At 40.5% G+C, this 26075-nt stretch overlaps 3 protein-coding genes across 7 annotated transcripts in view; 2 read left to right on the top strand and 1 right to left on the bottom strand.

Moving 5' to 3' along the window:
- Positions 1–22988, top strand: part of cnih1 (cornichon family member 1) — a 196164-nt gene extending 173176 nt beyond the window's left edge. The window contains exons 2-7 of one of the 3 annotated variants that reach the window (XM_084012863.1): positions 17642–17724; positions 18716–18784; positions 19049–19096; positions 21307–21419; positions 21540–21683; positions 22099–22988. In XM_084012863.1, coding sequence (XP_083868989.1) covers positions 17644–17724; positions 18716–18784; positions 19049–19096; positions 21307–21419; positions 21540–21683; positions 22099–22126 — 483 coding nt within the window. In that variant the 5' untranslated portion in view covers positions 17642–17643 and the 3' untranslated portion in view covers positions 22127–22988. Of the gene's footprint in view, positions 1–17535; positions 17725–18715; positions 18785–19048; positions 19097–21306; positions 21420–21539; positions 21684–22098 lie in introns of those variants that run through there. The other 2 variants (XM_084012865.1, XM_084012864.1) reach the window with 2 other exon arrangements.
- Positions 568–7017, top strand: gmfb (glia maturation factor, beta). The gene is made up of 7 exons (XM_084012693.1): positions 568–661; positions 2190–2286; positions 2875–2924; positions 3130–3181; positions 3380–3460; positions 3574–3647; positions 4253–7017. The coding sequence occupies exons 1-7, from the start codon at positions 659–661 to the stop codon at positions 4322–4324; spliced, it is 429 nt and encodes a 142-aa protein (XP_083868819.1). The 5' UTR covers positions 568–658; the 3' UTR covers positions 4325–7017.
- A 656-nt stretch (positions 22989–23644) lies between the features above and the next one.
- The window catches only part of cdkn3 (cyclin dependent kinase inhibitor 3), a 6679-nt gene continuing 4248 nt past the window's right edge, over positions 23645–26075 (bottom strand). For all 3 annotated transcript variants that reach the window (XM_084012827.1, XM_084012826.1, XM_084012828.1), the window contains exons 6-8: positions 24649–24680; positions 24396–24499; positions 23645–23999 (exon numbers count right to left, since the gene is read on the bottom strand). In XM_084012827.1, the coding sequence (XP_083868953.1) occupies positions 23910–23999; positions 24396–24499; positions 24649–24680 (226 nt within the window). In that variant the 3' untranslated portion in view covers positions 23645–23909. The remainder of the gene's footprint in view (positions 24000–24395; positions 24500–24648; positions 24681–26075) is intronic.

The raw sequence follows: 26075 nt of genomic DNA, 5'->3' as shown, positions 1-26075 counted from the left end.
AAACATGTATAACTGGAGGATTAATGTGTTTTTTTAATCATATCTCTGTCTATAATAACAATTTAAATTTGCAGTATTATCAACCACTTTCTGTAGTAACGTGAGATTTACAGAGGAATATATGCACACAATATAATGTGTGTACACATTACTATTGAGTGCTCTTGAATTAATCATTTGTTCACCAGAATGAACAAAACATAACGTTTGACAATATTGTTAACTTTTTTTCCCCCACACATACTGTATATATTACATATGACATGGTAATTAAGGATGTTTATGTTCAATATGTGGTACAAGAAGATTGCGTTCATTCATATTATATTTCATTCATATGATTATGTGACAAAAATGATAAAATTCATAAAATGAATAAAATGTCATAAAAAATATTAGCTCTTAAAAAATAAAAAATAAAAATATTTTTTAAATAAAAGTTGTTATTAACTTGTTAGTAACTAAAGCTAGAAGGCTGTTTCCCTGTAAGTACACTTTAATAATAAAAAAATTAAAAAAAATGGGGCTGTGGAGAACTTTTGAAGGGGGGGGGGGGCTTGTTTGGGATTGGTCTAACCAGTCACAAGATGTGAAGAAAAAAAACATTGAAAGCGTTTGTACCATTCAGAACAGCAGCTGCAGCTTCAGCTCTACGATCATGGTGAGTTGTTAGTCGTCGTTGCGGTAACGACGTCGCTATTTCACGGTCAGCTTCTTTCACTGTGTGCCGCTAACAAACGCGGAGTTCCGGAGACTGTTGGGGAGAAGTCAGCTCGCAGATAGATAGGCTAGCGTTAGCCTGCTAGCCTAGCATGAGTTCCACCCTCCTGCCCCTTGTATCGGTGTCGAGCTAGCCGCAGTACAGGTCAGGCGATTCCGGTTATGTGTTTCAGAATAAAACGACCAGACGAAGAATCGTATCGATGAGGTGACCTTTAACTGCCATCTCAGAAGCAGTTGTTGTTTTTTTGCACTATATTTGCTATATTTCGCAGTGCTGCTCATCTCGGTAAAGGTGAACCAATATAAATCAGAGGTTAAAGGGTGTCAGCTCTTAGGTCTGCACTTAATATGCAGATTATTCGATATAATTGTTTAATTCAATTTAATTATTTTTTATTAGTGTCAGGTTGCAGTGAAATATGCCCCTTTCAATTTTTGACATACATTGATTTTGCTATCGTAAGACGTGAAGACGCGTATGCTTTTATTTTGAAGACAAAGCTAGCGATCTTCCGGTTCCAGTGTGGCTGTGTGCGGGTAGCTTGTCGCATCGGCGATGTGTTTCTACATGTCTGGGTTTCCCTTTTCATGACGGACAATGTTTCCCTGCGAGTTGGTTTTTTAAATATTTTATTTGACTGTTTGTCATCACAACTCGACTAAAAACATGTGTCTCATTTATTTTTACAAACTCATGAGATCCATTAAATCAACCGGACGTTTAAAGTTAGCTGACTCTGGTCTCCGGGCTGCAGGCATTTAAACCAGAAGTCAACCTGTGGGCCACCTCCGGCTTCTCTTGTCGTGACTCTTCCCCCATCGTGTCCCGACGCATCCTGTTTACTCCCTGAATCTCTCGTTCCCAAAAACACTCAGACACACACACAGACACACACACACACACACACACACACACACACACACACACACACTCCGTCCCTTCTTTAATCTGTAAAGATCTCTCTCTGAGCTCAGTGAAATCCGGACTCCCACCCGCCATCTGCTCAGGAAGGTGTAATTATAGAATTCAGAGACTCTGCAGAGACTCCAGAAGAGTTTATTGTCTTTGTGCTGGAGTTATGTAATGCTGTGTGTGTGTGTGTGTGTGTGTGTGTGTGTGTGTGTGTGTGTGTGTGTGTGTGTGTGTGTGTGTGTGTGTGTGTGTGTCAGGTAATCCTGCACAATACTGGTGTTATTGCTTTCTCTCTGAATAGAGCAGAAATGTCATTTTAAATAAAGTTTTTAATTATGGTAATACGGGATACTAACATTGTTTTATGGCCAAACAATAACATGAAGCCGTATTCATATAATCTGCAAACATCCTCAAAAACACGAGGCCCAATTAAATACAATTTATCATCTTAGTTGCCTCAATATTTATCATTCACGTTGTTTTTGTTTAATAAGCGTGTGTGTCGGTGATTTTGAAATGTAAACGCATGCATTTCTACGTTTCTCCTCAGACTGAATCACTCGTGGTGTGCGACGTCGACGACGAACTGGTTAAAAAGCTGAGGCAGTTCCGTTTCCGTAAGGAGACCAACAATGCGGCCATTATTAGTGAGTATTTCAGTTTCATATATATATATATATATATATATATATATATATATATATATATATTATATATATATATAAATAATAAACAGAGGGAATGGTTCCTGCAGCAGGTTGTGATGGTAATTCTTCATTTAGTAGTTCATTATAGGTTAATTAGTAGTTTGAGTAGGTTTAACTCACACTATTCCATGTGTCATGATTATTACACTTATTCTGTAGCGACTGCTAGCCTGTTTTTGGACTCTTTATAGAATAAATGACCAAAAGCTCTGTTAGGAGTTGTATTCTTATTTCTGATCAGGTGATCATAAACCGACTTCCACCACAACAGTCATGTTGCATCAGTATCAAACTCAACTTAAGCTTTATCCTCCACTACCTGTGGGTCAAAATGTCACCGCTGGTGAATCTGACGAAGGCGTGTTTTCATGGCATAGAGTCTCACCCAAAGGCGTACACACTATTTAAACACAAGCACAGTTGTAATAGGAAAAATACCAGCATGTAACTGGTTTTATTCTCCCTCCTCGGTATGTAATTATATGTCCATACAACAACAAAATCAAAGTTTCTTCTCTGGCCCTTCAGTGAAGATCGACAAAGACAAGCAGCTGGTGATCCTTGAAGAGGAACACGAGGTAAACCAGCTTGTCATTATAATATAATATGATGTGATATGACTTTATTCTCACGTCTGCACACAATTATAGTAGAAGATCATGTTAAGATGAACCGAACTGAATTCTGTGATCATTAATTTGAACTTTGCACAGTGAAATTAGTTTCAGCCGTACAGCCGTTGAATATTAATGGATAACTAAGAACATTTGTCTTTTTTTATAGGATATTACTCCTGATGAGCTGAAGGACGAACTGCCTGAGAGACAGCCGAGATATCCTTTGAATAAGTGTCTTATTTTAACCGTTTCTAAATGATCCCCCCTTCTTATTAAGCTGTACATCGTCTAAGAGTCGAGGGTCGATTCTATTTTAAAGAGATGAGACCTGTTCACACTGGTCAGATGAATGAGAAAGTGGAGTCCTGTGTTGGTTTCGTGTGAAACGTGTGAGCCGTCCTTAACGCCGGGAACATTCATCGTCTACAGTTATAAATACCTCCACGACGACGGACGCATTTCCTACCCGCTCTGCTTCATCTTCTCCAGTCCAGCCGGTGAGATGAACCTCTGGGGTTACTGTACTTTCATTCATGCTACACGCTGTTCTGTCATTGAGGGTGTGTTGTTGTTTCTTTCTGTTAACGTTGGCGTATTTGCGTTGCGGCAGGTTGCAACCCGGCGCAGCAGATGATGTACGCAGGAAGCAAAAACAAACTGGTGCAAACTGTGGAAATGTCCAAGGTTCGTGGAGCTGCTTCTTCCAACATTTATAGTAATTAATGCAACGCTGTCATCAAATCTTGACAGATTCTAATCTAATGAGTATATTTTTTTTATGCTATTAAACATATATGCATGCTAAAAAGCTAAATTAATATGGTGAACAGCATTGAGAGCATGTTAGCTCGCTGAAATTAGCATTTTGCTCAAAGCGCCACTGTGCCTAAGTACAGCAGCACGGAGGCTGTAGACTCTTGTTTATTAATAATGTCACGTCAGCATATGAGCTGGGTATTTTATTACATCATCACCGCTGGGGGGTCCACAGAGTTACAGCAGGGGGTCCCCGAAATTATTTGATCCCAATACAACCTAATTAGCAAATATAAATCATCCTGTTTGGTAAATGTTACGTTGTGAAATTGTGATGAAGAAATGCCAAAAATAGATCTAAAATATGTTATATTTTGTATAAATATGTATAAATATATGAATGTGTGTCGCTATAAGCCGGCCTGAAAAACCTCTGATCTATTGCATCACGACCTGCTTTACATTTAACTGCATCCTAAGACTGTGTGAAATAAAGCGCCACATCTTTGCTACTTCTTGTCTGTTTTTTCCAGGTGTTTGAGATCAGAAACACAGAGGACCTGACGGAGGAATGGCTCAGAGAGAGACTCGGGTTCTTCCGCTAAAGTCCCCCCGATCCAGTGGTCTGGGCTGTGGAGGAGGATCCAGATTGCACAATCTCTCGGAGGAAGAACACACCACAGTCAGCGTTTTCCCCTCCTCTCTGTAGCAGACCTGATTTAAACAGTGCGTGCAGATTCCTTCCGCACCGAGTTTTAGGCCTCCTTTGGTAGCGTTCACGGCGCCCCGGCCTAAACCCGAAAACACTGTTTGACGCAGATCTGCTTTCGTCTCCCATACAACCGCTCCATGTGCCAGTCTGTGTGTAGAATTAACACTCGCATCGTTTTTCAAAGGGGACCGACTCGTCCGCTCTTCCAACGCATGATCATACAGCGGGAATTTAAAGGCATTGTCATAACGGTTTATGTTTCTCTCACTACTTTATATTTAGCATTTATTTTGCAACTCTGAACCTCTTAAATTTCACCTTTTTTATGTTTATAAAATAGTAATTAAAGGGAGTCTTAATTTTTTTGTTTTTTTTAAGGGTTGTGTAAGCATATACTTTATAGCAGTAATTTCCTTTTGTTGTGAAAAACAAACCAGAACATTTTAACAATCATAGTTAAACAACATAGAGATTAATTTAAGGATGTTTAAATCATAATTTAGGTCTCGGACTTCAACCTCTCCAGTCGACAAATGACCGTAACACTAAGACCATTCCTGAGACTTCTGTGTGTGTTGTACCTTCTCTGCACGGGAACAAGCTGGCAGAGGCCGTCGCGTGGCGCTTATCACACTGCATATGTGGCCTCAGATCACATCATTTCATCTGTTAAAGAGAGAAAACAACATTTCCACTGAAACATTCCAAACTCAACAGTTAATTACTTGCAACAAACCTTGGAAACACTGCACACGGGGGGAGGGGGAGGGGTCGTTATCTTATAATGTGCATCATAGCTTTTGCCGTTATTGGTGTTTATGAATGTTGTGCCACTCTAATCGCTCAGTGGGAACTGCAGCCGCGACACTGAACGGCTGCGACTTCTGCAAATGCCAGTTGTGCTTCATATTTAGACTTGGTGGGTCATTTTACATTTTCTATAAAGAACAGGGGTTCAAACAATATAGCTTATTGAAGGCTGATTTGATTGACATGTGCGTATTGAATGTGCCAGCAGCTCACTGCATGCCAACGTTTATACACTCGATGTGTATTTCTATCATGTTGGGTTTGAAATGAATGAGCTTCCAATCCAACGTGCCGGATAACAGAGATAAAACAACAAATTGTGTCACTTTCCGAACACTCGCAGACCCGACTGTATTGATTTGATTATTTCCATGCCCAAAAGTGATCACGTTCTTCCTCGTTTTCCTGCTGAATATCTTGAACAGCATTTAAACCAATCCGGCACACTAAAACTCTCTGAACCACTTTCTAATGCTTTAAGGATTAGTGGCTCGTCACAGCAGGATGACCCGCCTCAGATAGTTAAAGCTGCATAAAATGTACTTAGAATGTGCAAAGAAATAAAACGTGTATGACTGGGTGCTACAGGCTGGTCTTATGTGAGAAACTTCTATTATAGTGATATTATAAGATTCTTAAAAAAGCTTAATATCTGCTCTGTAAATTAGTCTGATCCGAACAAAGAAGAAAAGGCACAGATTAATTCCACATGTTCACTCATCAGCGTCATCTCTTATTGAGAAACTTTGTTGGGGGATTATAATGTTTTACTTGTTTTCACAATTTCTGATTGTAATAGCAGAGATCCGACTCAAAGATGCACATTTCTGGTAAATCATGTATTGATGTCAAATGTTTGACACGAATCATCTCTGATTTACATGTCAGGACAGCGTTTAATCCAACAGGAACAAAGGGGTTTAACTGTAATCGCTTGTTTTGCTGTATAATGATCCCTCAAAGCGATGAGTTACACTGTTAGTTTGATATTCGTTAGCGTTATGCTGCTGTAGCACAAAAACATCTCCAAGGATTCTCATGTTTATAGTCGTTTCTTACCAAAACCTTTTTAAATCTAAATATTTAACTTGATTTCCATGTGAATAGAAAAACACAGCTGTCATCTTTTTAAAAAGGAATTCTTAAAACTTCTGAAATGTGAAGAGCTACTGGAAAAGGAGTGCATGCTCTAACGTACGTCACATAAGCTGGACAGAAATGTCCTCATCTGATTTTAAAGAATGTGCTGCTTGGTTGCATGCATTTAAATTATTATTTAGATTGGACTGAATTTATTTGCACACAAATTCTTGAAGAAAAAAAAAATGCAATACTTGCATCTCAAATATTTACATACGGACAAAAAACCCTCTGCTACTGCTTTTTTCTTCACGGGCGTGGGCTGTAATAGATTGTCAATTAATCGTGTATCAATCAATGAATCTCCCTGATATATAGACTCGTTAACTAAGCGTTCTCTTTGGCTCTGAGCCACGTATCTGGTTATGTCCTGTGGATCTATGTGGTGAACCTGCTGTATGTGTGGCCTCTTGAGTCTTTGGCTTTAAATTACAAATGTGTCGTTCTGCTCTTGGCTCACTCTCCGATCAAATGCTTACCATTCTGTTTACTTTCCTTTTTAATGAAAACATGCCTGAGGCATGTGTCATTACCAGCTGCCTCATGGAATCAGTGAAATTTGAGATATTTGTATTTTCCCATACTTTATAAAGTGTATGTTGTCCTATTGTCCAAATAAAATGACAGTGATGTTTACCCCTCTGGTTTCTGGAGACTGCTGTTTTCAAACTGACATGTATGGATGAGTAAATAATAGAATAGATATTGTATAGCTAATGCAAGCATGTCTATCTACAGTACATACAGCTTGCTGAGATTTACAGATTGCTAATTTTATATGAAACTCACAACTTGAGATGATGTATAGACTAAACTTGATTATAGGGTAATTAATCAGCAACAATTTTGAATAGAGCTGCAACTGACTCTAAAACTTTAAATTTACTTTAAATATGGTTACATTTGCCTGTTTTCACAATTATTTGTTGATAGTATGTCTAAACTATGGTGAAAAATGCAGCTGCCTCCTCTGTAATTATTTTAGTACATAAACAGAACTTAAATAATGAAATAAGGTCTTATAAAAAGGACAGAATCTAGATCAAATAAATATATAAAAAATAGAATATATATATTAAAAAAAGTCAAAGTTAACTTAAAGAATCAAAAGCAAATACATGATATAATAAATTGTAGGCAGTCACAAACATGTAGTGCATCGCTAGGTGAGGTAGATAAGGCAGTGGAACTACATAAAATAACAACTTGAGCCAAAAACTTGCCTGTTGTCAGTTACGATAGTGAGGAGAGCCATTGGAGTGTCTTCAATGTCTGGGTCCTCGCCACACTGTGAAATACCAACAATAATGTAATACTGTAAGCTCAGGCTCCCATCACAGCCAAGACCACAGGTTCACATTTGCCACCTTGCAAAATGCACCTTAATTAATTAATTAATTTGTTTATTTCGGGCATGTCAATTAAATCATCATCATCACACTTCATCTTTGTTCAAATTATACAATACACATGGCCGACAGGGAAAGCGGGAGAAGCCAAAGCTTATCTAGTCCCGCCCCCATTAACCACAGGATCAAATCTTCATCATCATCTTTTCTTATCAACTTAACTTAATGAAACTCATATGAGGCTTTGGCTATTCTGACATCCTATCAGAAGTATTTTTAATGTAAAAAGGATATGCAGTTATTTTTAAAACAGAGGTTAGAAAATAAAACATATACTTCAATCTATTTGAATCTGTAAAATGGTCGAAGTGGCATTCAAGTTGATTTCCTATACAATCACCAATGTTGTAATTACTAACTGTAATATCGACATTTCTGCGAGGGAACCAAGTGCGTACGTTGTAAGAACTCCTCCTCCTCCTCCTCCTCCTCCTCCTCCAGGTACACTGGGAGGGCTTGAAGGGCCAGACTGCTTCTCATGTGTGGGAAACGGAAACAGGGACTATGGTTTTGTTACACCTGTTCAGGAAAGATATGATGAAACAGTCATGAATTGTTTGTGAAAACAACAAAACAGTGCAAATGAAGGACTGCTATTTAAATCAGATGGCACTTTGATCATAGTCATCACAAGAACATTAAAATATTACATTTATACAAGAACCGTGTGTCTTTTTTCTCTCTATTTGGATTTTCATCCAGCTTGTAATGTGTCCAAATTAGTGCTTCAACAGAAACGTTTGCTGCTTTGTGTTTAACCACCGCTGGCTATCATATCTGCTTTACCAGCAGATAGTGCGCTCATAACTGATGTTTTGTCCATGTCTGCAACGCACTCCGACATAAAGTCCCAAAGTCACTGGATTGCAACAAACCGACCAACTCAAAGTTCATTGTTTATTCACTCCAGCGACCAATACATTGGAATTGCATTTATGTGTACACATAGCACACATATAGCGATGTGACTGTGGTAAGTGTTTGAAGTTGGGACCATACGGACAGGCACGTTTTTTTTTTTTTTTTGCATAATCAAAGTATAAGCAAAAAAAAATGATCTCACTGAAACAAATATACACCACCTTCAAGGCATCTCTTTCTTTCAGATGTGCATAAAACATAAAAAATCTGCCCTGACCAGACCTTAAGGATTCTTTACCCCCTCAAGTACAGCTTTTGCACGCCTCAAAGCTATCAAGAGTCAAGCCGTACTCTTCAAGCATACTTGAAATAACTATTTTGATTGAATGAAATTGTTTTATGGAACAATGACTGGGGTAATTGTTCTGAGCCCCCATTTAACACGTGATATTAGACCAAGTGTGTCAGAAGTGACTGGGAGTCCCTTGGCAGTTTGGGTGCATTTTTGAATTGTGGAGTTAGAGCTAGTTCCCCTCTGACCTGACCTGAGAAAAGACGCAAGGACTGCAGACTGGATAGAGACGAAGACATAGAGGTGAGGACAGGTGCCCCTGAAAACAGTCAGACAAACCATCTGTAAACCGTTGGGGACTGCAATTTGAATGATTGTGTGTCTGGAAAGTGATTTTTTTTTGTTTGAGGAGCAGCTGGAGAACCACAAGGAAGCTCATCAGAAGCAGCTCAACCGCTTCCTAGAAGAGATTGAAGACGGGAGAAAGAGTAAGGAAACACTCAGTAAAGCAAATATGTTGTCATGTTTAATATTCATTTATTATTATTTGCCATTGTCACCAAATTAATGGAGTGAAAGAGAGTGAAGGTCTCAATTTAATCATTGTCCATCATTTTATGACTAGATGGTCTCCTTGACACCATCAGACCAAGCACAATGTCATAACATGATCAGATTATCAATGTCCTACCCGGTAAAACTACCTGTCTTGGACAACCTGGTTTGGATCTATTATGAATGAAACTGATGCAAAACGTCTATCTAAAAATGGTGAACCAGAGTCTGTTAGTTTTCTGTCCAGACTGCTGAATGTGAAAAAATAAAACATGTTTCTTTTAATATTTCATGTAATATTTGCATAGTTTGTGGATATCAATGATGAATTTTAGCTAGTTACATAAAATAATAATGGGGGGGAGTTGGAGTTGTGTTCCGGAATGACATAATGTCTTGGCTTTGATGTCACTAATGTTGGCTTTGATGTGATGACTTTGACTTTGTCTGTGATGTCACTCTGATAAAGCCTATAAATATAGTTCGAGACAAGAATCCTACAAACAAGAACTGGTTGTTTCAATGGATCACTATGAGGAAGGCATGAATACCTACCCTAATCAAGACGGTGGATCATTCCCATTACAAAAGCATCAGATAATCTCCAGGGAGTCTGAAAACTACCTCGTAATGGACTTCATTGGAGAAGGATGCTTTGGCAAAGTTGCAAAGTGCATCAACTTAAAAACAGCAGAGACTACAGCCATCAAGATCGTCAAAGACATGGAGGATTACATCTATGAACTGGAAATGCTGCAAAAAATCAGTGCTCTTGACCCTGAGAAAAAAAACTTGGTGAGATTCATAGACAATTTCACATTCCAAAACATGTCTTGCCTCGCCTTCGAGATGCTGGACACAAGCCTTTTCGACCTTGTGGTACAGAGCCAATCAGCATTCTCTCTATATACAATCCGCCCAGTCATACAACAGCTGCTTGTAGCGCTTGAAGCTCTGAAGAGTATTGGTGTCATCCACACAGATCTGAAACCTGACAACGTCATGCTCGTCAACCAAGCGGAAAAGCCTTTCAGGGTTAAATTAATTGACTTCGGTTTGGCCATTCCAGCCTCAGAAGTAAAAGTTGGAATGATCATGCAACCGCTTGGATACAGAGCTCCAGAGGTGATGTTAGGCCTCCCCATATCTGAAGCCATCGACATGTGGGGACTGGGATGTGTCGTGGCATTTCTGTATTTCGGCCGTCACCTCCTCTATGGGTCATCAACATACCACGTGCTGGAACACATTTGCCATTTGCTTGGTCAGCCAGATGATCACCTGCTGCATAATGGGAAGAACACCTCTGAGTATTTCTGCAGGGAACAGAGCTCAACAAATCAAAGATGGAGACTCAAGACCCCGAAGGAGTATGAGGAGGCAACCGGTAAGAATCCCGAAACATCAAACTGGCATTTTGACAATGATCAAAACTTGGAAGAAGCTGTAATGTCAATGCCAGTTTACGATGAGGAGCAAACAGACAGGATGGCATTTTTAAGTCTCCTAAAACAGTTACTGGATACAAATGCTGAGACCAGAATCACGCCCCGGCAAGCCCTACAACACAGCTTTGTTACAATGGTTCACCTGGAAGAAGACGCAAACAACTACTATTACAAAGAAGTTTCCTTTGATTTGATGACTGTTTGTCCCCAGTTTGATTCTCTCAGTGTCTCTGACAATGAATTATTCCTGGTACAAAAGCACCAGATAATTTCCAGTGAGTCTGTAAACTACCTCGTTATGGACTTCATTGGAGAAGGATGCTTTGGCAAAGTTGCAAAGTGCATCAACTTAAAAACAGCAGAGACTACAGCCATCAAGATCCTCAAAGACATGAGGAATTGCATCCATGAACTGGAAATGCTGCAAAAAATCAGTGCTCTTAACCCTGAGAAAAAAAACTTGGTGAGATTCATAGACAATTTCACATTCCAAAACAGGCCTTGCCTCGCCTTCGAGATGCTGGACACAAGCCTTTCCAACCTTGTGGTACAGAGCCAATTAGCATTGTCTCTAAATACAATCCGCCCAATCATACAACAGCTGCTTGTAGCGCTTGAAGCTCTGAAGAGTATTGGTGTCATCCACACAGATCTGAAACCTGACAACGTCATGCTCGTCAACCAAGCGGAAAAGCCTTTCAGGGTGAAATTAATTGACTTCGGTTTGGCCATTCCAGCCTCAGAAGTAAAAGTTGGAATGATCATGCAAGCGCTTGGATACAGAGCTCCAGAGGTGATGTTAGGCCTCCCCATATCTGAAGCCATCGACATGTGGGGACTGGGATGTGTCGTGGCATTTCTGTATTTCGGCCGTCACCTCCTCAATTGGTCATCAACATACCACGAGCTGAAACACATTTGCCATTTGCTTGGTCAGCCAGATGATCACCTGCTGCATAATGGGAAGAACACCTCTGAGTATTTCTGCAGGGAAGAGAGCTCAACAAATCAAAGATGGAGACTCAAGACCCCGAAGGAGTATGAGGAGGCGACCGGTAAGAATCCCGAAACATCAAACTGGCATTTTGACAATGATCAAAACTTGGAAGAAGCTGTAATGTCAATGCCAGTTTACGATGAGGAGCAAACAGACAGGATGGCATTTTTAAGTCTCCTAAAACAGTTACTGGATACAAATGCTGAGACCAGAATCATGCCCCGGCAAGCCCTACAACACAGCTTTGTTACAATGGTTCACCTGGAAGAACTGGAAGAAGACGCAAACAACTACTATTACAAAGAAGTTTCCTTTGATTTGATGACTGTTTGTCCCCAGTTTGATTCTCTCAGTGTCTCTGAAAATGAATTATTCCTGGTACAAAAGCACCAAATAATTTCCAGTGAGTCTGTAAACTACCACGTTATGGACTTCATTGGAGAAGGATGCTTTGGCAAAGTTGCAAAGTGTCTCAACTTAAAAACATCCCAGACTACAGCCATCAAGATCGTCAAAGACATGGGGGATTACATCCATGAACTGGAAATGCTGCAAAAAATCAGTGCTCTTAACCCTGAGAAAAAAAACTTGGTGAGATTCATAGACAATTTCACATTCCAAAACAGGCCTTGTCTCGCCTTCGAGATGCTGGACACAAGCCTTTTCGACCTTGTGGTACAGAGCCAATCAGCATTCTCTCTATATACAATCCGCCCAGTCATACAACAGCTGCTTGTAGCACTTGAAGCTCTGAAGAGTATTGGTGTCATCCACACAGATCTGAAACCTGACAACGTCATGCTCGTCAACCAAGGGGAAAAGCCTTTCAGGGTGAAATTAATTGACTTCGGTTTGGCCATTCCAGCCTCAGAAGTAAGAGTTGGAATGATCATGCAACCGCATGGATACAGAGCTCCAGAGGTGATGTTAGGCCTCCCCATATCTGAAGCCATCGACATGTGGGGACTGGGATGTGTTGTGGCATTTCTGTATTTTGGCTGTAACCTCCTCAATGGGTCATCAACATACCATGAGCTGAAACAGATTTGCCATTTGCTTGGTCAGCCAGATGATCACCTGCTGCATAATGGGAAGAACACCTCTAAGTATTTCTGCAGGGAACAGAGCTCAACAAATCAAAGATGGAGACTCAAGACCCTGAAGGAGTATGAGGAGGCAACCGGTAAGAATCCCAAAATATCAAACTGGAATTTTGACAATAATCATAACTTGGAAGAAGCAGTAATGTCAATGCAAGTTTACGATGAGGAGCAAACAGACAGTATGGCATTTTTAAGTCTCCTAAAACAGTTACTGGATACAAATGCAGAGACCAGAATCACGCCCCGGCAAGCCCTACAACACAGCTTTGTTACAATGGTTCACCTGGAAGAAGACGCAAACAACTACTATTACAAAGAAGTTGCCTTTAATTTGATGAATGACTGTTTGAAGAACACTAGCGAATGCGTACAGACACCGATTCCCTTCACATTTTGAGAGGTCTACATTTTTTTGTGGTTTTCCTCCGGGTGCTCCGGTTTTATCCACATTCCATACACCGATTCCCTTCAAATTTTGAAATGTCTCAAAAAAAATGGTGGTTTTCCTCCGGGTGCTCCGGTTTTATCCACATTCCATACACCGATTCCCTTCAAATTTTGAAAAGTCTAAATATTTTTGTGGTTTTCCTCCGGGTGCTCCGGTTTTATCCACATTCCATACACCGATTCCCTTCAAATTTTGAAAAGTCTTAAAAAATGTTTTGTGGTTTTCCTCCGGGTGCTCCGGTTTTATCCATATTCCATACTGATATGACCTTGATTTGACCTAAATCTTTAATTTGTTTATAGTATAAATTTGTGTTAAATTTGCTCAATAATAAAAAACATGTAAGAGGAAGTTGATGTTGATAAAAAAATAATAATAATAAAATAAAAAAAAAAACCTCTCCGGGAACCATCACCTTAACGCGGTGTAGAGGTTTGTGTGTCCCCATGACCCTGAGAGCTGTGTTGTCTGGAGCTTTGTGCTCCTGTAGGGTTTCCCATGACAAATTAGTCTCAGGTGAGGGGCCAGACTAAGAATGGTTCAAAAGACCCCATGAATAACCTAGGAAGAAGAGGAGTGACCCAGCCTGGAGAAAGCCCTGGGCCCCCGTCTGGAGCCAGGCCCAGAGGAAGGGCCCGACAGCGAGTGCCTGGTGGCCGGGCTTGCCACTGAGCCCGAAGAAGCAATGTGGCAATCACGCCTTAGCCATCCTGTGGGCTCACCACCCGCGGGGGGAACCGCTGGGGTCGGGTGTGCTGCCATATGGTGGCAGTAGAGGCCGGGGACCTCAACGGACCAGACCCAGGTGGCAGAAGCTGGCTCTGGGGAAGTGGAAAGTCACCACTCTGTGGGGGAGGGAGCCAGAGCTTGTGCGGGAGTTGGAGCGCTACCAGTTAGATCTGGTGGGGCTGACCCCTACGCACAGCCTTGGCTCTGGAACCATTCTCCTGGATAGGGATTGGACTCTATTCTTCTCTGGAGTTGACCAAGCTGTAAGGCGCCGGGCGGGTGTGGGGATACTCACAAATCCCCGGCTGAGTGCCGCTGTGTCGGAGTTTACGTTGGTGGACGAGAGGGTCCCCTCCCTATGCCTGCGGGTTAAGGGGGGGAAAACTCTGACTGTTGTTTGTGCATATGCACGAAACAGCCGTTCGGAATATTCCCTTCTTGGAGACCCTGAATGGAGTCCTGCATGGGGCTCCAGTTGGGGACTCCATAGTTCTGCTGGGAGACTTCAACACGCACATGGGCAACGATAGAGATACCTGGAGCAGCGTGATTGGGAGGAACGGCCTCGCTGATCTAAATCCGAGTGGCCGTTTGTTGTTGGACTTCTGTGCTAGTCATGTGTGAGTGTCCATAACGAACACCATGTTCGAACATAAGGATGCTCATAAGTGAACGTGGTACCAGAGCACCCTAGGCCAAAGGTCGATGATCGATTTTGTGATCGTTTCGTCGGATCTGAAGCCTGATTTGGACACTCGGGTGAAGAGAGGGGTGGAGCTGTCAACTGATGATCACCACCTCAACCTGCTCAACCGTATAAGACAATTAAAGTCATCATGCTCGACTACTGCGGTCAAGCCAACCAACACTTAAATCTCTGTTGTCAAGCAAGCCGACCCTAAAATGGCAGTGCCCCCTTATAGCCTACTCATATTGATGGTAGACACATGCAGATTGCCCAGATCGGGAACGAGCGTCAAACTTTACAAAGCTGGAAGGAACCAAGAGTGACAAATTCCGGTTTCAAAATAAAAGCTAAATAAATTGTTTAAGAAGCAAATATATTTATACATATGAATTTGAATTTTTATTCACATTGAGTACAAACATATTGTCTATGTCTCCTATAAACTAACAGGAAATTGGCATTAATTGTGAGGAACTGTCTAATTCTTCATTATGTGGGTTGCTGTAAAGATAACAACAAGTCTTTCAGAAAATGACTGATAGATTTGTGTTCAAGACATCTCAGACATACATACTGGAAATCAAGCATTTTTACTGTACCAATTGAGATATATTACAAAGTTAATGTCCTACATTTTTACCAAATACATTGATTTATGAATGTTTGGGGTGCTATAAAAATACTTTTCTCAATAATTCCAGAAAGACATTGATAGACTTGTTTTCAGGACAACTCTGACTACTTACAAACTGAAAATCAAGCATTTTTACTGTACCAATTAAGATATATTACAAAGTAAATGTCCTACATTTTACTGAATAATAGGTAGATTTCTGAATATTTGGGGTGCTATAAAAATACTTTTCTCAATAATTCCAGCATGATACTGATAGATTTGTTTTCAGGACATCTCTGACTACATAGAAACTGAAAATCAAGCATTTTTACTGTACCAATTAGGATATATTACAAAGTAAACGCCCTACATTTAACGAATAATAGGTAGATTTATGAACATTTGAGGTGCTATAAGAATACTTTTCTCAATAATTCCAGAATGACTTGTGTTCAGGATAGGATAGGAATAGGAAAGATTCAGAAATCTACCTATTATTCGTTAAAATGTAGGTGTGTATTGGTGAGAAGAGAGCCATTTATATACAAATCACATTACACATTTGTGAATCCTTCTCTGTGCATTCATTATTAATGAGACTGAACTGACCCCATAAAGATAAAGGTGTTCATCTTTTAGGAGGAGCGGTAAAAGTGTAAAAACATGATATTTCCAGGTACCATCAGGTGGCGCTCTGACTATGAGTCAATATTGCAGTGCAGACATGATTTTTTTGTCAGATCAGACAATGGACACTGAAGTTATAACAGTTTTGAGTTTTGTGGCGAAGCATGAAATTCGTCCATGTTCATGGCACTGTCTTGGCCATGCCCTTTGACTAATGTAAGACCTTTTGATGATTTTTCATCGTTGAGGCCTCTAGAACAGTCTCAGTGAGTTTGGCAGGAATCGTATCAACAGTGTAGGAGGAGTTAGTTAAAATACAAACCCCTGCAATTGGCAAAAACATTGCCTAAAATGGCCCAAAAATGGGTGATTTACTGTAGCGCCTTCGAGTGGTTGATATTAATAAAACTTTCAGGACATGTTCCAGGGAGATATGTCAACATATCCTCCAAGTTTGATGATGATTGGGTTAAAGGTTATTGAGTTATGTGTATTGATTTCTAAAGTCCCACCTCTTTTTATGTTCATTGGCTAATAACTTCTGAACGCAAAGATATTTCACAAAGCCTTTGAAATCGATTGATCAGCTTCATCTAGTGATGATCTACAGAAATGTTGGTGAGAATCGGATCTATGCTTGAGGAGAAGTTGTCAAAAACATGTTTTTCACAAAATTCAAAATGGCGACAACAGCATTTCAATAGGGCTTCGCAGCTCCAATGTTGTTGGCGCACGGGCCCTAATCAGATCACAAAAAATAAATAATTTAAGTTAAAAAAACGACTGCACTTTTCAACACAAACGTGGAATAAAATAGGCAGAAATATTCATAATTGAATTGTTTTTTTTTTAGGAAAGTTTGTGGCAGAACAGCAAAGACTCACTGCAGTAGAGGTAAAGTACCTCCTTCCCAATATCACAAGCCTTGGGTTGGTTGTAGAGTTCTGCTGGCTACCAGCTCACCATGGAATATATGGCAATGAAATTGCTGGTAAATAAGCTAAAAACACACAGCACAGGCAGAAATGAAAAGAACTGGATGAAGAAAATGACATACACAATATTTTACAAGAGCAAGGATTAGAAGGACAAAGAAACAGGTATTTTATTATGTATCTGAATGATACATAATTAATCAAAATAATTTAGAAATATCATTATTTGTTTGTTTTTTTGTTTATTTTTCCCTTTTATTTTATGAGTTAAGTATCGATTGCCAACGTTCTAGTTACACACTCCTGTGTAGTAGTACAGCAGGTGGCGGTATATAGTGAGAAACTATGATGCGCCATTAACCAGAAGAAGATTCACTGCAGTACATACGTTTGTCCAGAGGATGGCAGTAATGCAACAGTGAGGATACCAGCTCGCTAAACACTTGCCGATGAAGAAGACCCGCTGACAGATCTGAAATCGGTTGCGAAACTCCGCTTGCCTGCATCATCCGCCGACCCGAGCCAGGAACCCGCACTAGCAGAACTGGAGAAAAATGGCGTTCACATTCGCGGCCTTTTGTTACATGCTCGCTCTGCTGCTCACAGCGGCGCTTATCTTCTTCGCCATCTGGCATGTAAGTACACACTCGGGACAACTTTAGATAAGACCGCGGGCCCGCCACCCCAGCGTCGCACATAAGTGTGTGTGGGGGGGAGGCGAGAAAGAAGGGGGCCGGCAAAGACCGGACACTAGGCCAGCTCTGTGGCTACGTAGCCAGGGAGGTTTTTAACGTCCGCTCAGAACGTATCCAAGCTAACTCCGGAGCAACCGCCTTGCGCTCCGTGCTCAGTGAACGCGACACGGAACGCGCCCGTTCTAGAATGAATGGCTCGCGCCACCCAACCGTTAGGCTGGAAGCTAAAGCTAAGGCTAGCTGGCAGTTAAAACGCACAGACAAACAACACGCTGTTGTGTCATCGCAACACACCGTGGAGTTGTATCAGGTTTGTTACAAGATTGGCGTTGAGCTAACTGCTAGCCAGCATTTTAGCAGGCTTAGCTAACATTAACGACAAAAACCGCCCCGTGATCACCCGTTTTCCTTGAGCCACCCCATTCCCAACATGTCACACTCCATGCCAGTGGCATCTTGTTCTAGTTATATAGTCAACATGTCAACACTGGCATTGCCCGACAAAGTTGCATCGTTGCTCGTGTTAAACCCCCACAGGCACAGTCAGCTGCTGCACGTAAACGAGAAGTGTGTACTAGTGTCTCGGTCGGAAAACATCGGCTATGTGCTGCGAAATGTCCTGTTGGTGTAACGGGAAACGTTTCAGGGCTAAAAACACAGGAGTACAAAGACTGCCTTGCTCTGACGGCAATGCTTTCACTTTGAAAATGTGATCAATTTGTGAGGATTTGCTGCTCGAGCTGATTTTAGTGGTTGGATTTTTTTTTTACTGCTGGTTAAAACTCTTAGGAACGTATATGGGTTGTATGTTTTTTATCTTTTTGTTGTATCTATCTAAATATTAGTTGATGCATTGTATTTTTACATAAATGTAGATTTCCATTGAGCTGCTCTGTGTACATTATAAAACTATGATCATGTTGTTCCCCAGATAATTGCATTTGATGAGCTGAAGACCGATTACAAGAATCCTATAGATCAGTGTAACACTTTAAATCCGGTAAGTGACACCACCGTGACACGCCTTACTTGCCTCTTTGACTGCATGTCCGACAATGCTCTGTTGAAAGGTCTTTCTTTTTTTTTTTAGGATGACTTTATCCGCCTGTCTATTTTCAATCATTTCTCTGCACTGTTATGCTAAATAACCTGCCTGTTGTGAATTTAGAGATCTTATCAGCTGTCAAACTCTAATGCCCTTTTTGTTGTTTTTTTTCCTAATCTGCTTTTTTTTTTTTTTTACACTTTTGTTAACGGCAAAAAGACAATTGAAAAGGTCAAAAAGATTAAAAGAGTCAAAATTGCAATAAAGGTTTGTACCAATCTTTAAAATGCCCGCTCAGTTCTACTCAAGTCTGCAGTCTTGTCATTTTGCACGGAGAAGTGTTTGCAAACGTCTTTTCAGTTAACTAATCTCAGAGTTAAGGCCAGAGTTCAGCTCGGGATTAGACCACATGCCACCTGTGCCTCGGGACTTTTGCCATCATGTAGTAGATCGATTAATTTTATGAGTACTTTGGACTGTTGTGGATACGTTTTTTTTCTGCCACTTTTAGGGTATGAGCATTAACAGGAATAATTGTTGTGACTTCTTTTTTTTTTGTATGCCTCATCTAACCAATTAAGCTGCTCATTTAGGTATAGGGAGCCACGGTGTCTAGTAGCGGAAAACATTGGCTGGGATGAAATATCCAATGTTATTGATAAAAGTGTAGCTGTTAACTGAAAAGACTTGCAAATGCTCAAACATGCATGATCTTTATTACAACCTACCCTTTGTTTTCAAATAGTGTTATAGTTACTGTTACCGTAAATTCCCAGGAAACCTGTCTTGTGTATGAGACAACGGTAACATGACACCAGGCACGCACGTTCCCGGAGCTTTTACACTACAACGTTCGTAGTCAGATGAGGTCATTGGATTTCGTAGAAAACACTTTTTTAAGTAGTGGCTACTTGAGCTGTAGGTCACGGTTCAGGAGTGATACTCGATAGGTGTCTTTGAGGAAATTTGATTTAATGTTCCAGCTTTTTAAATCTTCAAACTTGAGTTATTATGGCGCGGTGCAGGCTGCAGTCTGATGCAGCAGTAGGCAGAACTGAGCTATCCGTAAAAGAGCTCAGCGTTGGCTCTAACCTACATCACCTGTGGTTCAGACCAGATGGCTGCAGAATCCCAACACTCTCCAGCTCAGCAATATTTGGGGGCCACTGATTGGTTAGTGATTTTCAGTAGTAGGAGGAGTTATTTTAGTGTTAAAGTGCAGCTTCCTCTAATCCACGATGTGCTATCCCACAGTACTACGTGCAGTTTTGACCAGACTTTTTGCGTGTGGATTGTCAGCTCAGTTGGCACGTTTCCTTTTTTGTGCCGTGATCAGTTGTTTCGTATTTGGCAGCACAGTGCAGGATTTCAACACATTATAGCCCCTCCACCTCCCCTTCCTTTATCCTACACGCCCCCCTCACCTTTCCATCTGTGGGCTGTCGGTCGCCCCCACCCACCCCCGTCCGCCCTCTGCTCTTTTTGAATGCATGGCTTCCATGTGGTGCCTCCATCTGCCCCCCCCTGAACCCCCGCACCACATCGAACTCTGTCAACCTGAAGCAAAGGCTGCTGCATCAACACTGCGAGTGCTCACAGCATGGTCCCCGCTCCAGTGTGTCGCCTGGTCCGTTTGTCAGGAAGTGGGATGATCTGTGGGTTTGACCCATCAATGTAAAAGATGTTGATGTTGAGACGCGCAGATATTCTCCAGAGCAAGTTTCGTTCAGATCGGTCAGGTTTGACGATGCATGACATATAACCAGGGTGGGAAATTAATCCTAATTTCTATCCACGTGCTAAAATGTCTAGTAGATTTCTAGATTCACATGATTTACAAATCTAGGTATGGCTTGGCTAAAAGCAGCCACAAATGTTTTTGCCACATTAGATCGAGGATATCTGAAAGTAATGCACAAGTCTCGTTGTGGGAAGTTGACTGACTGGGGTTTTTTTCTTCCCCTCTGTTAGTCACTACAATTTAGTTTAATTTTTCACCCTGTTTATTGTGTTTGACACTGTCGGATCAGTGCATGATAAAGCACTGTTTCTGTATTTCACCTACGGCACGACAGCTTACATGGTACACATAATAACGTGGAGTACCAGAACATAAAACTGGGCCCCATTTAGTGAGACAACGCATGCATGTATAAAATGCATTTATAAAACAAGGACTAGCTCATTAGTATTGGACTCTCTGTGGAGATGTCTGCAGTTTTTAGATCTGGCTCTTTAAATAGCTCTTTGTGAAAAAGGCCTTTTGAGGCTCTGTAACCTCATAAGGTTTAGTCATCTGACTGGCTTATTCCATGTAACTCTTGGTAATAATGAAGTAGTCTGTGTGGGGAATTTAATAATGTGTCTATATATCACTAAGTGGCAGCAAATCAGCAATCAGGTTTAGAAGAACAAGGGGGTTGGACTGACTCTACGCTGTATGTTGATTCTGACATTTTCCATTTTGCCGTTTTCAGCTGGTTCTCCCAGAGTATCTCATCCATTTCTTCTTCTGTGTGATGTTCTTCTGTGCGGCCGAGTGGCTCACCCTCTGTCTCAACCTGCCACTGCTGGCTTATCATGTCTGGAGGTGGGTACCTCGCATAAACGGGAATTACTCGTTATAGTCTACCAATACGATTATGTACTGCACAAAGTATGACGGTATTATCAGATTTTTTGAAAACGCCACATTGTCACTGTGATGCAGGTACATGAGCAGACCCGTGATGAGCTGTCCAGGACTCTACGACCCGACAACCATCATGAACGCCGACATCCTGGCGTTCTGTCAAAAAGAAGGCTGGTGCAAACTGGCTTTCTACCTCCTGTCGTTCTTCTACTATCTCTACGGGTACGCAGTATTTTTCTTCTGCTTGCTTTGGTTGTACGTTTTAAAAGAGGGGTGATTTACATAAGATTTGTGCATAATCTGTTAAATCAGGTAATATAATTTAAAATAAAATGGTAAATCTATTTAATACTGATCTTGTGCCAACTCTAATATCATTAAAGGAATATTTGACACTTGGGGAAAATCCACTTATTTGCTTTTTGGCCGAGATTTAGATGAGGATCAATATTTGCTTTTTAAAATGAAGCTCCGCCCCTATGGGTAAAATAAGTGTATTTCCCAAAATGCTGAAGAGCATTGTAATATAGGTCATAATGACCTTTAGCAAAACCAGGGCTTTAAAACATTATAAAAAATGGTCCGACACATTTTCAAGTGTTTAACTCGTTGAACTTCCTGTTGTCATTTCTAACAGGATGATTTATGTTCTGGTGAGCTCTTAAACCGGACGATGGAGGGTAAAGGACCTGCATGTACAGTAGACGACCAGACACTATGATCTTAGTGCTGGAACACTGGACCTGCTGGAGACCACCATTCAGCAACACAAGACGCCATTTCAAAGCGGACGAACTCTCGACCCCCGTTCACACGCAGCAAAGAGTGTCATTTTGGAAACCATTTAGCCTGTTTTAAGAGAATATCTCGGTCGCAGCGTTCCTCTCATAGCACTATAGTTTAAATTTTATGGAAAATGAGGACAATCCTGAATGGATACTTTTTTTTTTTCCTCTTTTTTTTTTTTTTATTCTGATGATGTGGTGATTTTGATTATTGGGATTTGAATAAAGTTTTTTTTATTTTATTTTTTTTCCCCCATCTTGGCTCCCTACTTTTGAGTGTTTACAGATCTTAGGTAGACATTTTCAGGTGTGCAATTACATCTGTGAGAATCTGAGCTGTGTGCTGAACTACATTAGCTTCTTCCTGTGAATTTAGATTCTGGGCTTCAACAGCTAATTTATACCCAGGCGTGATTTGTTATCATCACTAAAAACAAATAGTTAATGGACGTTTTTGGGGACGTGGCGGTGCAGTTTTGTACCGTGAGGGTTGAAGTGCATGGGTTGTTATCACTTAGTGAAACGTGTTGCACAAGGACAATCACAACCCGGTTGTCGCATCATTTTAGAACCGATGTTTTCTTTCCATACTTCACATTTACATGATGTAATCCCTGTTGAAATCAATGGCAATATTTGTTTCTGAAGTGTGACTCCGGAGTAGCCAGCGACGTGTATGTGACCTGTGTTTCTGTAGAATCGTCCTCGCAGCTGTCGATTTGTAATAAAAAGGTAGACTCAACAGTACAATGATATATTAAGCATTAGGAAACATTACTTTGTTATTCTCCCTAATGCATTTGAGGTTTGGTAGGAATCTGCTGACGTGCCATACTGTTGGATGTACCTTTTGAAATTTCTGAACCGTATGTCATTTGTGCATTTTTAGGAACAACAACAATAGGAACTCCACTGTTAATTTATTCAATGTTTTGGATTTTGTTTGTCTCCAATATATCAAGCACTCCTTGCAGTGTTGGGTCTTTCACATTAAATCAAATCTAGAAAGTGTTTCTTTATAGAGTCAAGGCCCTTAGACATACGTTTTCATAAATATTTAGTATTTATAGTTTTCAAATGTGTACATTTATCAGGGAAAGCTATGGTCATTTGTCTCGGATAATATCAACTTTTTTATGCATTCGATCCCCCTCATGACACATTAGGGAAATAACTCGAAGTTTATTTGAATCTAAATAAAAACGATCCCACTCTGTTATTATGGACTGGAATTTTGTTTTTTAACTCCATACCTTTTAAAAAGGAAATTAGTTAATAAGCCAGCATTAAGTACATATTTGCATAGCCATAGTCTAGTAGTGTGGCTAATAATGCAATTATAACAGATTTAGAAGACAGAATTTCAGAAAATGTACATAATTGGACAAAAAAGTAGGTGCTTTTCTCAGTTTATTTAGAACAGAAGCCTCCATTTTTAAATATCAATGTAAACTAAACACCCCAGCAGAATTTCCTCATAAAATCTTCAATTTGATTATAATGAGGAAAGAAAACAATATACACCCAATATATTACAGAATTCTGTTAAAGTGCAATTATTAGAGAATCCATCTACATATCGCACACAATCAGGAAAGAGTCGCTGACTAATGAGAGTTTGAGGAGATTAATATTTTCAGCTCATTGATTTGAAGAGGCGTGATCACCGGGACACTGAGCGGGGGATGAGAACCTCTCTGCTCTCCTGGTAGGCCGCGAACCTTTCCCGAAACTCATGGAGGAAGTTGTATTGCTACGGAAAAAAGCAATGTTGAAGTCGTTAGTTGACATGCTTGTTAATTAAAATGTACAGAAACAAAAACAGAATGAGCAGCATTTAAACCAATGACAAAAACAGGTCTAGCAGCTTTTAGCCAGATTAATTAAAAAACAATGGATTTCACATAACTGGCACTCTAACTGCACATTTCAGTATTTAGTCATAAACTTAAAATAGCTGAAACTTGCTTGGCATCACATTAGACGAAGGATCGTCACTTATATTTGTACAATTGCCTTAAAAGTTACAATATCAATGCATGTTAATGCTTGTAAGGGTCCGTTTGAATGCAAGAAGCTTCTAAATAACCGCAAACATCTTCTGAATTACATTTTCTTCATTCAGGGAAGAAGAAAAGCCACCCCTCACCTTCACGGTTTGTATCGCTCCTCTTCCTCGGTGCTCCCTGAGGATCTCGATGGCTTTGTTTGGCGTCATTGTGAGAGAGAGCTGAAGCAGCAGACAGGCAGCGACTGGAAACACGAGACAACCACGGGATTTCAACGGGATTTCACTTCAACATTAATTGACATACAGATGTGACACATTGATCTTAGTTGACATGATAAAATACACAAAGTGCAAACTTTCAAATAAAAAGGGTTAAGTGAAATATTCTTACTTAATGAAGAGCGTCCCAGGCCTCCATAACAGCTGGAGGGGGAGGGGAGGAGAAAAAGCACAGAAAAAAAATCCCATGAAATGCTAAAAGCTGGAAGCAAATGGTTCAGTTGTGTAATGAGGTGTCCCGAGGGTTACAGAAAATAGATGTCTTTGTGATGAGACATTCTCTGGCACTGCATGCTTGTGAAATCCTCAGCTTCACATTTACATACTAGCCCGTCTCATACATCAGGAGAGTACAGTACAACCAGTTTCTTAATCAGCTCACTCACTCAGGAGTCTCTCAGAGGCCTTTCAGCACATTTTAACACGCCTCTACACGGCGACACATGAACCAGCAACTTTCCCTTTACTGATCTCTGTTGCGTTTCACTCACTTTTTTAATCCTACGCCAAGTGTTGCTGCCACCACGACACAAAAACATCGGCTCAGTTTCTAGTTAAAGATGTGAAAAGGCTCCCCGAAAACAAACTTTTTCCACAAACTGTTTTATGTTATGACAATGTTAAAATCATGTTATATCAGGAAACCTACTCGCAGTTGCTCAAAATCTCGGTGTTTGTAATTTATGAAAGGCTCTCAGCCAGTTTTGCCAAGGAAACCCATTTTTGGAGCAAGGCATGTTTCATATTTTGGGGTTTACAGTTGAATCTATGCATTGTCAAGTATGAATTCACTCCAATTATATGGAAAACAAAAAATGCAACCAGGAAAAAGACAGTACATCACCAGCAGTAGACTGATTATAGAAGTACTAACATGCATAGTTTCTGTATCGTACTGTCACAGTGTCACATGACAACCTGTATAACCTCTTGACAGCAACTTGAGACCGTCAGATAAAATAAATAAGACACTCTGAGTGCTCAATGTTGGAAGTAGGGTTGCAAAGGGGCGGAAAATTCCAGGTCATTTGGAAACTCTCCATGGGAATAATGGGAATAATGGGAACTAACTGGGAATATATTATATACAAGCATAAATATGAACAGAAGTCATAAGAAAACATCCATACAAAATGTTTTCAACAGACATTTCAACAGATTTATTTGAAAGTAGAACAGAACATGTTTTAATTAGTTGTTTCATGGGTGAAGTCAGACACAGGAATGTTAGGTTCAATATACCATCTCCCAACCCCACTCATTCAAAGATGGAATGGAATGTTCCCGTTCATTGTCTATGTAAGAAGCCGTGCAATGCCGTCGCGGAGCGGCGAATTTCGAGAGACGGAGGGCCGCCGCCCGCAAGCTCTCGAAAATCTTTTAAACTGACCGGTGTCAATCTAAAAGATTCAGCAACTGCATGGCTTATTTCTCGCCTAAAATGTTTTCAGAAACACATTTCGTTGAATTATTTTCATAAAATAAGAGGGAGGTGGGAGTGATCTTCTGTACATGTGATGGAGGCATGCACAGTGCCAG

This window comes from Eutrigla gurnardus (genome assembly GCF_963514095.1).
Source record: "Eutrigla gurnardus genome assembly, chromosome: 7".
In the NCBI taxonomy this organism is placed as follows: domain Eukaryota; kingdom Metazoa; phylum Chordata; class Actinopteri; order Perciformes; family Triglidae; genus Eutrigla; species Eutrigla gurnardus.
The sequence above is the reverse complement of the archived record's forward strand: the minus strand, read 5'-3'. Positions and strand labels throughout refer to the sequence as shown.

What these genes read in the sequence shown, in the direction of transcription:
- gmfb (XM_084012693.1), top strand. An exon ending in GCCTGAGAGACAGCCGAGAT is followed by an intron (nt 3,182 to 3,379) that starts ATCCTTTGAATA and finishes CGCCGGGAACAT; the next exon opens with TCATCGTCTACAGTTATAAA. An exon ending in CATCTTCTCCAGTCCAGCCG is followed by an intron (nt 3,461 to 3,573) that starts GTGAGATGAACC and finishes GCGTTGCGGCAG; the next exon opens with GTTGCAACCCGGCGCAGCAG.